The sequence below is a fragment of the Mastomys coucha genome, unplaced genomic scaffold, assembly GCF_008632895.1.
Source record: "Mastomys coucha isolate ucsf_1 unplaced genomic scaffold, UCSF_Mcou_1 pScaffold22, whole genome shotgun sequence".
Lineage (NCBI taxonomy): Eukaryota > Metazoa > Chordata > Mammalia > Rodentia > Muridae > Mastomys > Mastomys coucha.
In genome coordinates, this window is record NW_022196905.1 from 103,470,509 (window position 1) to 103,483,654 (window position 13,146).

The following is a 13,146-nucleotide window of genomic DNA, read 5'->3' on the forward strand; positions in this document are numbered from 1 at the left end:
GCAGTCTCATCTACAACTGTTTGTTTGGGGCTAAATTAGAGATGGAGGGGCAGGTGTTCGTTGCTTTTCTTCCGGCTGAGCGTGCACCTGAACTCCGAAGACTTGGGAAACCTGGTCAAGAATTGTTTTTCCTTTATTTGTTTGGCCTGATGCTACAATAGGATTGCTCAATCTCCAGCCCACTCTACTCCTTTCTTTATCCTTTGGTCCCAGAGGAGGGCAACCAATCAGATTAGGTTTGGCCAGGCGCGGTGGGCAGGCAAATCTAGGTGGCTCTGACTCATTACCGCACAAAGGCACCTCACCACACCCCGGCGAGCACCCACAGCACAGTCCTGACCGACGTTCCCTAAAGCTTCGTGTCCACAGGGGTCAAGTCTGGGTTTTGTCCCCTAAAATAAGCCCAGGCGCGGAGAGCGGTCCGAAGCTCCGAGTGGTGCCGCGCCCTGGGCCTCGCTCCACGTGGGCCTATCCTGGCCAGGGGTGGCGCGCGGGATCGGTTTGGGGCGGCGGGCGGGGCAGCGGGCGCCGCGTGCATGCTGATGAGCGCAGGCCGCGTCACTGCGCACCGGCGCCGTGGTTTCGGGGCGCGCAGGAGCGGGGCGCGCAGGAGCCGAGCGCACAGGAGCGGGGCGCGCAGGAGCGAGCGGGGCGCGCAGGAGCGGGACGCAGCAGCCAAGGCCTCTCTCTGCTTCCTGACCCAGGAAGCTCCCGGCGGGCGGGCCCTGCTGACTATGCGGGCGGCGCCCAGTGCCCGCATCCCCGGACCGTTTCTGCGCGCTGGAGAAGAAGGGCGGGTCGCGGCGGCCTGGCTCGTGGAGCCCGCGCGGCGGTGCTGAAAGAACAGCTCCCGCCCTTGCTCGGCCCATGGTCCCCACCGCGGCCGGCCGCTCCCAGGCTCCTGCGGCCCCGGGGCCCCGGGGATGCCCGGCGGGTGAGGCGGCCCCGTCCGAGCCGCGCTCATGGCTGTGGCCAGGAAGATCAAAACTTTGCTGACGGTCAACATCCTGGTGTTCGTGGGCATCATTCTCTTCTCGGTGTACTGCCGCCTGCAGGACCGTTCTGAGGCGCTGGTGCAGGTCGTGCGAGGCGCCGACCGCCGGATGCGCAATCGGCTATCCAAGTCGAGTGCTCTGGTTGACCGTGAGGCCATCCTACAGCGCCTGGACCATCTGGAGGAGGTGGTCTACAACCAGCTGAATGGTGAGCCGCGGTTTGGAGGGGAGGCAGGGTTCAGGAGTGGCTGCCCACACCCACTTCACAATATCTTCCAGGGTCCCGACTGAAAGCTACTCTGGGTCCTGTAGAGGGAATGCTGGAGGCCTTCATTGGCAGAGGGTGGTGATAGGGCAACTGCATCATCTACTCATCCTGTGAACACTTGGGAACTAACTGTCCCCTGCCTCCCCCATAATGCCTCCAAACTTACTACACAAGAGAACTCTAACTTCTCAAGGAAGAACCTCGGAGGAGTTCCCAGAAGGGTAGTGAGGGGCTCAGGCAATACCTACATCCACATCGAGGGATGTCCAGCCCGTGCATATGTTCACATCCAGGGACCAGGGGTACTGTACAGAGCTGTGAGGGTGGAGGTGACACCTAGGTCCACAGCAAGGACCCAGAGAGCCTTTCCAAGCTGTGGGTTTAGACCAGACTCACTCCTCTCCCTGGAGATACGGAAAGAAGGGGTGATTGCTGCCCATCTAAAGTAATTGATCCCGTCTTCCTCACTGCATGGCACAGAGGGTGTCCTGTCCATTAAAGTGTGACCTCTGGCCTGGATAGCCACCTTTCAAGGATTCTCAGGACTCCTGCAGAAAGTTCTCGTTGTGGTAGAAATGTAAGACACCACCAGTGCTGTGTGGACAGATGGATTCAAGTGTCTAGCAGAGCTGGGTAGGAGCCAAGTGCTCACATGGACTGAGGTCACAGTGCCTGGGAACCTCTGAGGCATGAAAGTTTCTGCTTCTGGTGGCCTCTTTGCTTTTCTGTGAGGAAAGGGGCACTCAGCATCTTCGTGACAGCAGGTCACAGTGTGTGGCTGTAGATGTTGGGAACAGAATAGTTTACATTTTGGGTGTAGGATGAATGCACTGTCTCTGTCCCCAAGGACAGCTTTGTTAGGTTTCAGGAAGGAGACAATTGGTACATGCCTGCAGCTCCAGCGGGCTTCAGTTCTTTGTGGCTCTCAGCAGAAACAACCCCAGCAAACCTCTTTCTGCAAGTGCTAGAAACTGGCTTCACCAGGCAGTGACTAGATGGGTGGGCATCTTCAGCAGGGCTCAGGTCAAAAGTTGTAAGGGTCACTGGGGTCTCCTGAGAGAACGGGGTTCCAGGCAAGTGCCATCTGGGTTCCAGGTGGCTCAGGTATCCTCAGATAACAGACCCCCCCCCCACCAGCTCCTGGAACCCACAGCCATCCTGACCAGCTCTGTGGCTTCTCCATCAGCCACTCAGCTGAAAGCACAGAGGAAGAAAGTTGAGTCGGAGCAGTGGCTTGGCCTCGCCACCAGTGTGATTCATCTTCTGGAAGACGCTGGGTCCCGTAATAGCATGGAGCTTTATTGAAGTGTATTTGCCAGGGTGTTATGGTCTGTTTTATGGGGCGAACCAGAGGATTATATAAAAACATTGGCACCGTTTGCGCTTGTGTAACATGCTGGCCAGCCAGCCTCATGAGCTGTTTTCTTCCCTAGTTCCCCAAGGACAAGAGGGGCCAGGATATGGTGGAAGAAAAGCTGGGACCCTCGATCACCTTTCCTGACATTGAGACAGACAGAATGAAGTTCTTCCCTCTGGCCTATCTCCTCCCTGCTCCTATGCTCCGGACAGCTTCTTGCTTCTCTTCTCCCACCCCCTCCCTTTCTCCACCTTTCCTTTATCGTATCTTTTCCTCCACCCCTCACTAAATCCCTTCCCTTTTCTCTCCCTTCTCTGCGCTGAAACAGCCATGCTTCCCACTCTTATTCATAAGCTTACCATGCTCTAAATTCAGTTGTCATTCAATATTTGTCCTAGGAAGGAAGCAACGCATTGGTCTCAAGTGGGCCCCTCCAGGGAGAGCACAGAGTATCCAGGGGCTGTCTGTTTAAGTGAAGTCGTTCGGGGTTATCCTTACCCCACTCCAGGCTTGGCTCAAGGCCTCTGACTGTGAGGGCATGGAGGAAAGCCACGACAGCTTCCTGGAGGAGGCTGGCAGCTCTCCCTGGCACAGCTTGTTCTATTTTAGATCCTAGAGATGTGAGCTTGGTCCCCAAGGGTTTCTACTGATACTTACCTCAGCTGCATTAAAACAGTAAGAGGGAGCAATGCTCACATCCCCTGGGTCCAGATACTTCCTTTGAACTCTCTCCTGGCTGGGGAGACAATGAGAAAAGGGAGTCCTGGAGCGGCAGGAGGCCCAGAGGGAGCTGTGGCGTGGGCAGTATGCCATTCTCTTTGGCCCCATGACCTTACCCTGGCAGAACATCCCAACTTGGTGCAGACTCAGTCTCATAGGACCTGGAGGCATTGTGGGAAAGGGTGTGCAGTCCCTCTTGTGTGTGCTTGAGAAGTGCTTCTAAATTCAATGCTCAAGGCAAGAAAAAAAAATGTTTATGGGAAAAACTCACCCTCTGAATACTTTAAATTGCACATAAAGCCTGGTGCCCAAGGCTGTGTGAGTGGCTGGCCCTGGCTCTCAGGAGCAGTAAATTTGAAATCTTCCAAGCTTGGTGCTGTTTCCAGTCTGATGCTGGGAATTCAACCCCTTCCCCCTAATGATGTGTGTGGGGACAACTGGGGCTTTTGTACGTACTGGGTATAAGGCTCTATAAGGCTCTGTGAAGGCTCAGCAGGCAGAAGCTGTTGTGGAAATCTTTGTATGGTGGAGGGAACCACTTGGCCCAGGGTCTCACACCTGGGTAGGTGGTCACTCTTGAAGGGTCATTTCTAAAATCAGAGCACGTGTGCATGCTAATCCCCTCTAATTTGTGCCGTCCCTCCCCATGTGCGTTCATCATACTGTCGGCAACGTTTAAAGCTGCGGTTGGTCTTATGGTTGGGACAGAACTAGGAACCAGGAAGTGGAACAACTTGTCAGGGTTGTGTAGGAAGCTGGTGGGGCAGCTGCTTGAAGAATGAGCAGGACCTGCATCTCTGACATTATCACAAGTTCAAGTTAAAAATGAAAACAAAACAGAAGATTTGAATGTGGACCCCAGATGCTAGCCGTGGAAGTCTTGGCACAGATGGTATCTATTTGCTTCATAAAGGCTTGCTTGCCCTCCTCTGGGATGCTGGCCTAGTTCTCCTGACCAAGTACTTGCCTACTACTTTCACTGACCACTACACCTGTGCAGACTCCTGTCCTTTGGTCCTTCCTCCTTTCTACTGTTTTAGAGACTAGGTTTCTCTATTATGTAGCCCTGGATGTCTTCTCTCTCTAGTGTGTAGACCAGGCTAGCTTCAAATTTACAGAGATCCTCCTGAGTGCTGGGATCAAAGGAGTGTTCCACCATGCGCAGCTGCTTTGGTCCCCTTTAAATACTTTTGTCCGTGGTTCCATCTCTAGCACCCAGCACCCGAGCAGAGTGTCACACCCATGAATATTTGAGTAAGTGGGCTGCACATTGGTTTTGATAGATAAATCCATTTGTTTGTTTTAACTAAGTCTTTCTCTACAATACCATGGGCTGTCTTGGACTGAACTCACAGAGATCCACTTGCCATGGCCTCGAGTCCTGCGATCAAAGGCTTGTGGCGCCACATGGCTCAGAATGAGTTTATTTTGGGCCATTGTGTTCTACTGCCGTGCTTGTTGGCGGAAGCGCTGAATGAAAGTGTTCTCTGGAAGATCACACTTGCACAGCCATCAAGATTCAAAGGAGGAGGATGTGGGGTGTTGAGCGAGCCATGCTTCAGAGCCCTGCTGTAGGGGCATGACTGTTCCCGTGCTCTGATCCTGGATCACTGAGACCTTTCCTGCTCCCTGTAGGCAAAGCTTACCAGGGCACACAGCTTCAGAAGGGTGGGCTTCGGAGGCCCCCATCTAGGGTTAAGATGGAGGGGAGGGCTGGAGGCCAGGTGGGAAAGCCGGGGCAGGTGTCATAGGGCTTGAGTTGCCCTCGTTGCAGCGACACCAGCACTCTTACTAGTCCTCTCAGCCTGCTTGTGTTTTGCCGAATGAATTTCCATCTATAACTGACTTTGAGAGCTGGAGGAGAGGCTGGAGGGAGGGAGGAAGGAAGGGAGGGGAAGGGTAGGGACACGTCAGCAATGGTGTGTGACTTTCCCTTGGAACCTTTGGCTTCAGAGTAGTGAGTGCCGAGCCTAAGACAAGGTGTTGGAGGTAGGGGCTTGAGCCTAAGGCTGGGGAATGTGGCGGGTGCTGTGCCAGGTGTGACAAGACAAGACATGCCCTAGATCTCTGTCCTAGCAAGAGCATTTGCTCAGAGTGCAGCTGTGTTCTAGGGTCAACACAAGCTGGGCACAGTGAGCCTCTCCTTGCACGCCCTCACAAAGAATGCCCCCCCCCCCTTATTTACTTCTGTTACGAAGGTGACCAAACAGGTGGACAACAGGCAGAGGAGGAAGACGATAATGCAGCTGGCGGTGTGTGTGGGCCTGGGCCTGGGGATTGCCTCTTCTCCATTGGTACATTCATCCCTCTGGAGCCTCTGGATAGATCAGAGTATCAGCTTCCAGAAAGGGGCTTCTCTGCAAGCTGGAGAAACAAGGACGCCTTGATTGCAGGGAACATGGCTGAAGGTAGAAGGGCTCTTGTTCCCCTGCAAGCTTTACTTAGCAAAGCGGCTCATGGCCAGTTCCAGGCCTTCTCAGCTCAAGCCCATTGGTTTTTTTACCCTTCTTAGAGTGCATGGTCCCGCATGGCTCACTTAAGTGGCACGAGTCATGGCAGCTGGGAAAAGAGCTGCAGTTTGTTGCATTGGCTGGCTTCCACTCACCCTTCCCCCCTTTACAGCTTGCCTACTACTGACAAATAGCCACAGACAATGACTATCCCATTGGATTATGGCCCCACCCCCATAGCTGGGCAAACTCAGGGTGTGCGACGGCTGCCATTCTGACTCTTACTGTCTGTTGTGTGCACAGCTTCTCAGAGCAGCTGTAGTAATGGTTTTGGTTTCTTCAGTTTGGAAGTCTTGTGGCTCTACTTTGCTTCTTAAAGCTGGACTGCAGCCTTCTGGACACCTGTGCTCGTCAGAGATACTGACTGCCCTCGACTGTAGTTGTATGGGGACCTCTAAACCCCGATATGGCAAACAACCTTATGACTTGAAGCCAAAGCACACTGCCATGCTATCTCCCCGTGAGCAGTAGACCTGGTCTGGCTGAATCTGGGGGTGGCGAGGAGGGGCAAACTTGTAGGAAAGCACTCACAGGTGGTGGCCCCCGCCTTGGAGGGCTGGGGTGGAATGATTATGTTTTAATCTGGTTTACTATCGGCCTATTTCAGTCTGTTAGGGATACAGTACAGGACTGTAAAAAAAAGGTTTATCATTGTTGGTTGGAAACTGGATAAAATAAGCCTCTGTGAATCCCTTTACCATATCCACCTCCACAGACACGCAGGTGAGGGCTGGAGTGCTTAAGAGTACCGAGACTGCTCTTCCAGAGGATCGGAATTTAATTTCCAGGACCCATGTGGTGACTCCCAGCTATCTGTAAGTCCAGTTCCAGGGCATCCATAGGCACTGTTGGCATGTGGTGTGCAGTGCAGATATACATACAAGGAAAACAGTCATACACATTAAAAAGGGGGAGGAAGAGGAAAAAGAGAAGGGGGAAGAGGAGGAGGAGGAAGGAGAAGAGAAGGGGAAAGAGGAGGAGGAGGAGGAGGAAGAGGAGGAAGAGGAAGAGGAAGAGGAAGAGGAAGAGAAATAGTCCAAGAAATGCAGCTAGGCTCTGCATCTCAAGACTAGCTCATTGTCCTCACTGTCTCAGAAAAGCCGAGAAGAGAGGGAAAACAGGTGTTGCTACCAGCAGGAAGAATTAAGGACCACTGAGGGTGACAGAGACCAGCATCTTCCCACCTGCTCAGCAGGGTCCTTGACCCCTGTGAAGACGAGTGTGAACAGTCTTTTTTTTTTTTTTTTTTTTTTGGTTTTGGTTTTTTCGAGACAGGGTTTCTCTGTGTAGCCCTAGGTGTCCTGGAACTCACTCTGTAGACCAGGCTGAACTCAGAGATCTGCCTGCCTCTGCCTCCCAAGTGCTGGGATTAAAGGCGTGTGCCACCACTGCCTGGTGTGAACAGTCTTTTGAAACATTTTCAAATGGAGAGACTTACTTTGCAAGTTGTCTCAATGTGTGTTTCTCGGAGGAAGGTGGCTTTGAATTCGACCACAGGACACAGTGGTCATCAGCACTCTCTGCTCTCAGGCTCTGGCCCCAGGCTCTCTGCTGCCTGGGAAGCATCTTCGGAGTATCCCAGGATTGCTCAGTGGCTCTTGTTCTACAGCCCTTGCTGACCAAGCAAACAGATCCATGTCCCATGGGATGATCACTGTGGTGAAGGACGGGCAGTCTATGGAGATGTGTGAAGGGCATACTCGAGCAGTTATCCTGGGATCCCTCCATGGTAGAGGTCTTGTAAACACACCCTGTACTGGCAGGGGTCTGGTGATACCCAATACTGTGCTGAAAGCCTCCATTCATTCAAAATACAGGCTTTACCATCCAGGTAGCAGCTCTTCTTATGCACTTCTATTGCTGAACATAGTGACCTCCCTGAGGTACAGGGTATGTACAGAGCCCAGGTAAGGCATTTTCAGCAGAGATGATACAGGAAAGGGGTGATTGACAGAGCAAGTAGGTAGGTGAGGGACATGAGTTACTTGACGTGGATTGAACTGTGTCTTCCAAAATTTTCATCCTCCAAGCCTTAGAATGTGCTCTTATATGAAGACAAGTTCTGTGCAGATATTGAAGATGAGATTATGCTATCTGGGATGAACCTAAATCTAATGACATCCATCTCCATGGGAAGAGGAAGAAGGGACTGGAGAGATGGCTCAGCAGTTAAGGGCACTTGCTGCTCTTTCAGGGGACTGCCGTTTGGCTCCTACACCTACATCAGGTGTCTCACAGCTGTCTGTAATTGCAGCCCCAAGGGATCTGATTTACCCATCAGGCCATGGTGGGCACCTGCATGCACATGTGCACACACAGTGATAAAAATAGATGTTTTTAAAAGTGGAGAGAAGATGCAGGAAGCGGCTTATAAGGTCATAGGCAGAGACAGAGCAGTGCGGCCACAAGCCAAGGGATTCTGGGATCTTCCAGAAGCAACGAAGGAAAGGTGGGATTTCCTTCCTTAGAACTTCCACAGAGTCAGAACCCATTTCACTATGCCTGAATCTTAGATGTCTGCACCTCCAACTGGAGAGAAACCAAGAGAACCATATGCCAGGCCCCCAGGTGCCATGCTGCGCAGCGGAGGACTCACAACGGGACAGCCAGGGATTGTATCCAGTAAACGTTTGAACTGAGATGTAAATGAAGGGCAAGTGTGACTTAGGAGCACCCTGGGAAGCAGTGAGTGTCAGTAGATGCAAAAGCAGTGGGTCTCAACTTTCCTAACGCTGTGGCCCTTTAATACAATTCCTCATGGTGTGGCAACCAACCCCCAACCATGAAATTATTTTTGTTGCTACTTCATAACTGTAATTATGCTACTGATATGAATCATGATGTAAATATTTTTGGAGATAGAGGTTAGCCAAAGGGGTCCCGACCACTGTCCCGTGTTACGAGAGTCCTAGTAAATAGTGAGGGGAGGGGAGGCAGCCAGAGCCCTATTTTGGTCTCCTCTGTGTCTTGTTAGGTCAGCAGGTATCATCTGTGTTCCTTGGCTTCTGGGGAGTTCCTATGGAGGGAGCTGATAATAAAAGTGCTCTGAGAGATGCCTGACTTTTTTTCTTAAACATCTTGTTCGATGTGTGTGTGTGTGTCTGTCTGTTTGTCTTTGTGAGTGTGTGTGAATGTTATGTGAGTGTGTATTTATGTGTGTGAATGTGTGTGTGTGTATGTGTGTGTGTGTGTTACCTGTAGAGGCTAAAGAGGACTTTAGGTCCCCTAGACCTGGAGTCACAGGTGGTTTGTGAGCCACCTGATATGGGTAGTGGGAACTGAAGTTAGGTCCTCTAAAGAGCACAAATATTCTCTTAACTATTGAGCCGTTTCTTTAGGCCAGACTGCCTCTGCCTTGCTGGCTGGCTTTGAAAAGCATCACTGATTTCTCTTGGATGTGTCAGACCAGATGAGTGTGACCTGGACAATGATGCATTTGCCAATTGTCAGAGGGGAAAGAGCAAGGTTCCTAGGCAACCCAAGAGCTGGACTGTCCCCCTATGCATTCTGGAGGGTGTTGATCTGATCCACACTGCCTATGACCTGACCGAGTCCCAGTCAGGGCTTCTAAATTCAGTGCTTCAGTCACAGGGCCCGGCCACTTTGTCCCAGGTGTCCTATGTGTCTAGTTTATTGATTTATGGATTATGAGATGTTGAATACTGTCCCTGATCCTGCCATCTGCCAGAGGCAACCCCTTTACAGCTGCTACTCTAGCTGTGTCCCCAGGGAAGCCCTGCCTGGCCTAGCTCCCCTGTTTTCATTAAGAGTGTGGCCATTGACCAGCTGGGTTCCTTTCTAGCTCTACCCTTCCCTGGGGGCATCATCTGCCTGTCTGAGCTCCAATTTCTTCACTTGTGAGGTGGATATGGGAGTCTAGTAGGGACTGAAGGTGTTATTATAGGCAGGAGCCTTATCACATGTTTTGTAGGGAAGGGACTCATTGACATATGCATGCCCCCCTCATCTACAAAGAGTGGAGGGCATGCCCCCTTGCACCATCTCCAACTTTTCAGGCAGAGCCAACAACAGTACTGTCTAGCCCGTGGCAGTTTCTGAGCCTGACTCCCTAATGACCTTCAAGAGGCCATCCATGTGAGCAAGCGTGCATGCTCCTGCTCATTGCATGTGCATGTGGGTGTGTGCACACGTAAAGCTACGACTGGATGTCAATGCTGTATGTTTTCATTTTCTATTTACTAGCAGTTTTGACAAATGATGCAAGTTGTCTTCTTTCATTGGTAGCAATATATTGCTTATCTAAGGGTATTGATCAAGACGGGGGGCCATACATGGAGTTTGACTGAGAATTTGATTGCTCACCGCTCTGGGAGAGTGGGGCTGATAAATGAGGTGGACTGAAGTCTCATGCAGTAGCCAACTTTATTCAGTGCGTCAGACAACTTATACTCTGAGGGTTGAGAGGAGCCACATGAGTGACGTGCACAACCACGAGGGTAAGCTGCATGTGAAGCGCAAGCCCCAGGTGGCAGACATGCTGCCAGAGGCTAAAACATATTTTTCCACAGAGGCAGATAAACAAATAACAATAACCAGTTGTGATGAATGATCCGAAGTAAACTCATTTCTATCCACTAAACCCAGGAGGGGCATGAAAGCATAATTAAAAAAAACAAAAAACCCAACTCCTCCCAAAACAAAAACAAACCCCTAAGCATTTTTGAAGAAACGGAGGTCACAAGACTCTTGTCTTGGTTTCTTGGAGTTTTCTCACAATCACTCAGAATCTCATCACTGGACTCCATAATCTTACAGTGCAAACTTGCCTACTTTTGCCTAATCATACACATATATTCACCAAAAATTAGGTCATCGTAGCTGAAGTATGTGTTATTTGCAAAGAAGTTGGTCATATTTTTTAAAAAGTGTTTCACAGGAGCGATTGTAAACAAAGCTCCTTGCCTGGCTATATACCCTCGAATTTTAAAGAAGAGAGAGACAAATTTACTTAATTCAAAAGATGAGTCAGTTTCAGGGAAACTGCTGAATAATATAAACTTGAGCAGTTTGCAACTGCTGTACAGAGGAAGCTGGAGTATGGTGATCCTTGGGGCTCAAGGCTGACTGGTCTCCTTGAGGCCATCAGTGTGACCACTCCCGATCCTGGATCCTGGCCAGACCATCCTATGCTCTCAATCTGATGAGAACAGATGCTGGGTGGGAGAGGCCATACAGGTCAGATGTCACCTCGTCATGCTTAATGGTTGGTGGAGAGAGGCTGATTGGCCACCCTCCCCGCTTGCTGGGTGGTCCCAGAGCCTGCATTTCAGTAGCGTCCCTGTGGCCTACATACTTATACACAGTGTGAATGCCACTTGCTGACTGGGTATTATATTGGCAGCCCCATTGGGATGAATGTCTGGTGTTAGGGGCTAGACCCTTGGCCCAATGGGAATTAGGTGGCTCTTGCCTTTTCCCCAGACCATGAAAGGAAGGCATAGCATCTCTCTTTCTGGGTCAGCTCCTCCTGGAGCCTACGGCATGGATCCTGGAAGCTCTGACTGTCTAAATCGGGCCAGAGTCCTGGGTCCAGCCCACACGACCCCTCGGATGCCTCAGCTGCTGCTAGTGTGTGCATTTAAATATGCATTCTAAGTACAAATGTTCTTCATAGTGCTTTCCCCGGCCTTGCTGTTGTGCCAGGGAAATAAAAGGAGGTCCTTGTCCCAGAACCTCCCGGGTATCCTGCCAGGCTCCCCGCTCCATAACCCATGTAGCCCAGTTATAGCTCCTTCCTGCTGGGTTTCCCTACCTTCCCTAAGAAGAGTCTGGGCTTCCATGCAGGAGGGTGGGAACAAGGCAGAACTTAAGAGGACTAGATATGCTTCAGGCCCACCTCGCTGTGGGCCTTGGGGCCATTTTGGTTTAGGGTTTCTTTGTGTAGCCTTGGCTGTCCTGGAATTTGCTCTGTAGCCCAGGCTGGCCTCAAACTCAGAGATCTGCCTTCTTCTGCCTCTTGAGCATTGGGATCAAAGGTGTGTGCCACCTCCACCTGACTGAAAGGAAGACATTTTAATTCAAGTTTAGCAAACCACCAGGTTTGTGATACAGCATAGATCCTATGCATTTAGTTAAAGCTTTCGGCAGATGCGAGGGATATGGTATAGTCAGCTCTTCACCACATGATAATGGAACCTGTGGGATCACTGTGCTGGCCGAGGAAGACCTAAGGGCATACGTGAATGCAGCGCTGTGTGGTGGGCGCCTCTCAGGCACTGCTCACTATATGAAGTTCACCTCTGGGGCCTCCTGCTATCCCTCTGAGTCCCTTAGGGAGGGCCCTAGCATCAGTTCTATAGCCCAGTGTTACCCCAGAGGAAGCTCACCCCTGAGAGAGATGATGGGGAGGATCGCTCTGCCCATGTGCTGTTACTTATGAGAAAGAACAAGGCAGGCTGGGTTCATAGCGGAGACTGTCTCAGTAGCTGTGAATTTCAGATGGAACACAATGCAATTGTCAAGTCTGTATGACTAGGTGAACCTATTTTTTTTTTCATGTAAACCCAATACATTTTCACTCGAATTTTTATACAATCAACTAGAGTAAATCCCAAGAAGATACATATGTATTCTGTTCAAAATATGCAAACTTGGTTATAGTGTGGGTTCTAAGTATCCTCTTGGGGGTATACATGCTGCAGCAGGCCCACCAGTGTCTCTTCTGCCACCTCCTCACCTCCATCTTGCCTCTGGGTGTCCCTCCCCAGATATGTTCCATATTGACGCGATCTATATACCTCGCCTTATCTATCTTTCTATAATATCCACTGTCAGTGTGCCTCTGGCCATGCTCAGGGTGCAAGATGCTGTCCAGAGGAAAGTGTGTGGAGAGATCTGTGGTCCCCATGTCTTGGTAAAGACCAGAGCAGCAGAGATAGAAATGGTTAATTTCTAGAGTCCAGTAAAGGCTCAGACTCAGGTGTGGAGGCCCAGAACTCATCATTCTCCTGGGCCCTAGAGGTACCACCTGCAGTCCCTGATTATCTTTACACTGGCAACCTGCTGTCTCTGTATACCACTGCATCTCACCTCCAAGGCTCCAGGATCACACGGGGACACCGATCAGTACAGCCAATCAGAAACTGTTTCCTTTGCTCGCACACGAACATGCCCAGCTTCGAAGAGAGGCTGCTACTTTGTTGCCAGTCAGCAGACTGCTCCTCGGTGTTCAGGAGAAAGCAGATAAGCAGGAGTTGAAGGTCTTGGCACTTTCTTTTCTTTTCTTTCCTTTTCTTTCTTTCTTTCTTTCTTTCTTTCTTTCTTTTTTTTTTTTTC

The 13,146-nt window shown here is 50.9% G+C and overlaps 1 protein-coding gene across 1 annotated transcript in view; it reads left to right on the forward strand.

Moving 5' to 3' along the window:
• The first annotated feature begins 632 nt into the window (after positions 1–632).
• Galnt9 (polypeptide N-acetylgalactosaminyltransferase 9) overlaps positions 633–13,146 on the forward strand; it is a 79,468-nt gene continuing 66,954 nt past the window's right edge. The window contains exon 1 of the mRNA XM_031337334.1: positions 633–1,203. Within this exon, the coding sequence (XP_031193194.1) occupies positions 963–1,203 (241 nt within the window). The 5' untranslated portion in view covers positions 633–962. The remainder of the gene's footprint in view (positions 1,204–13,146) is intronic.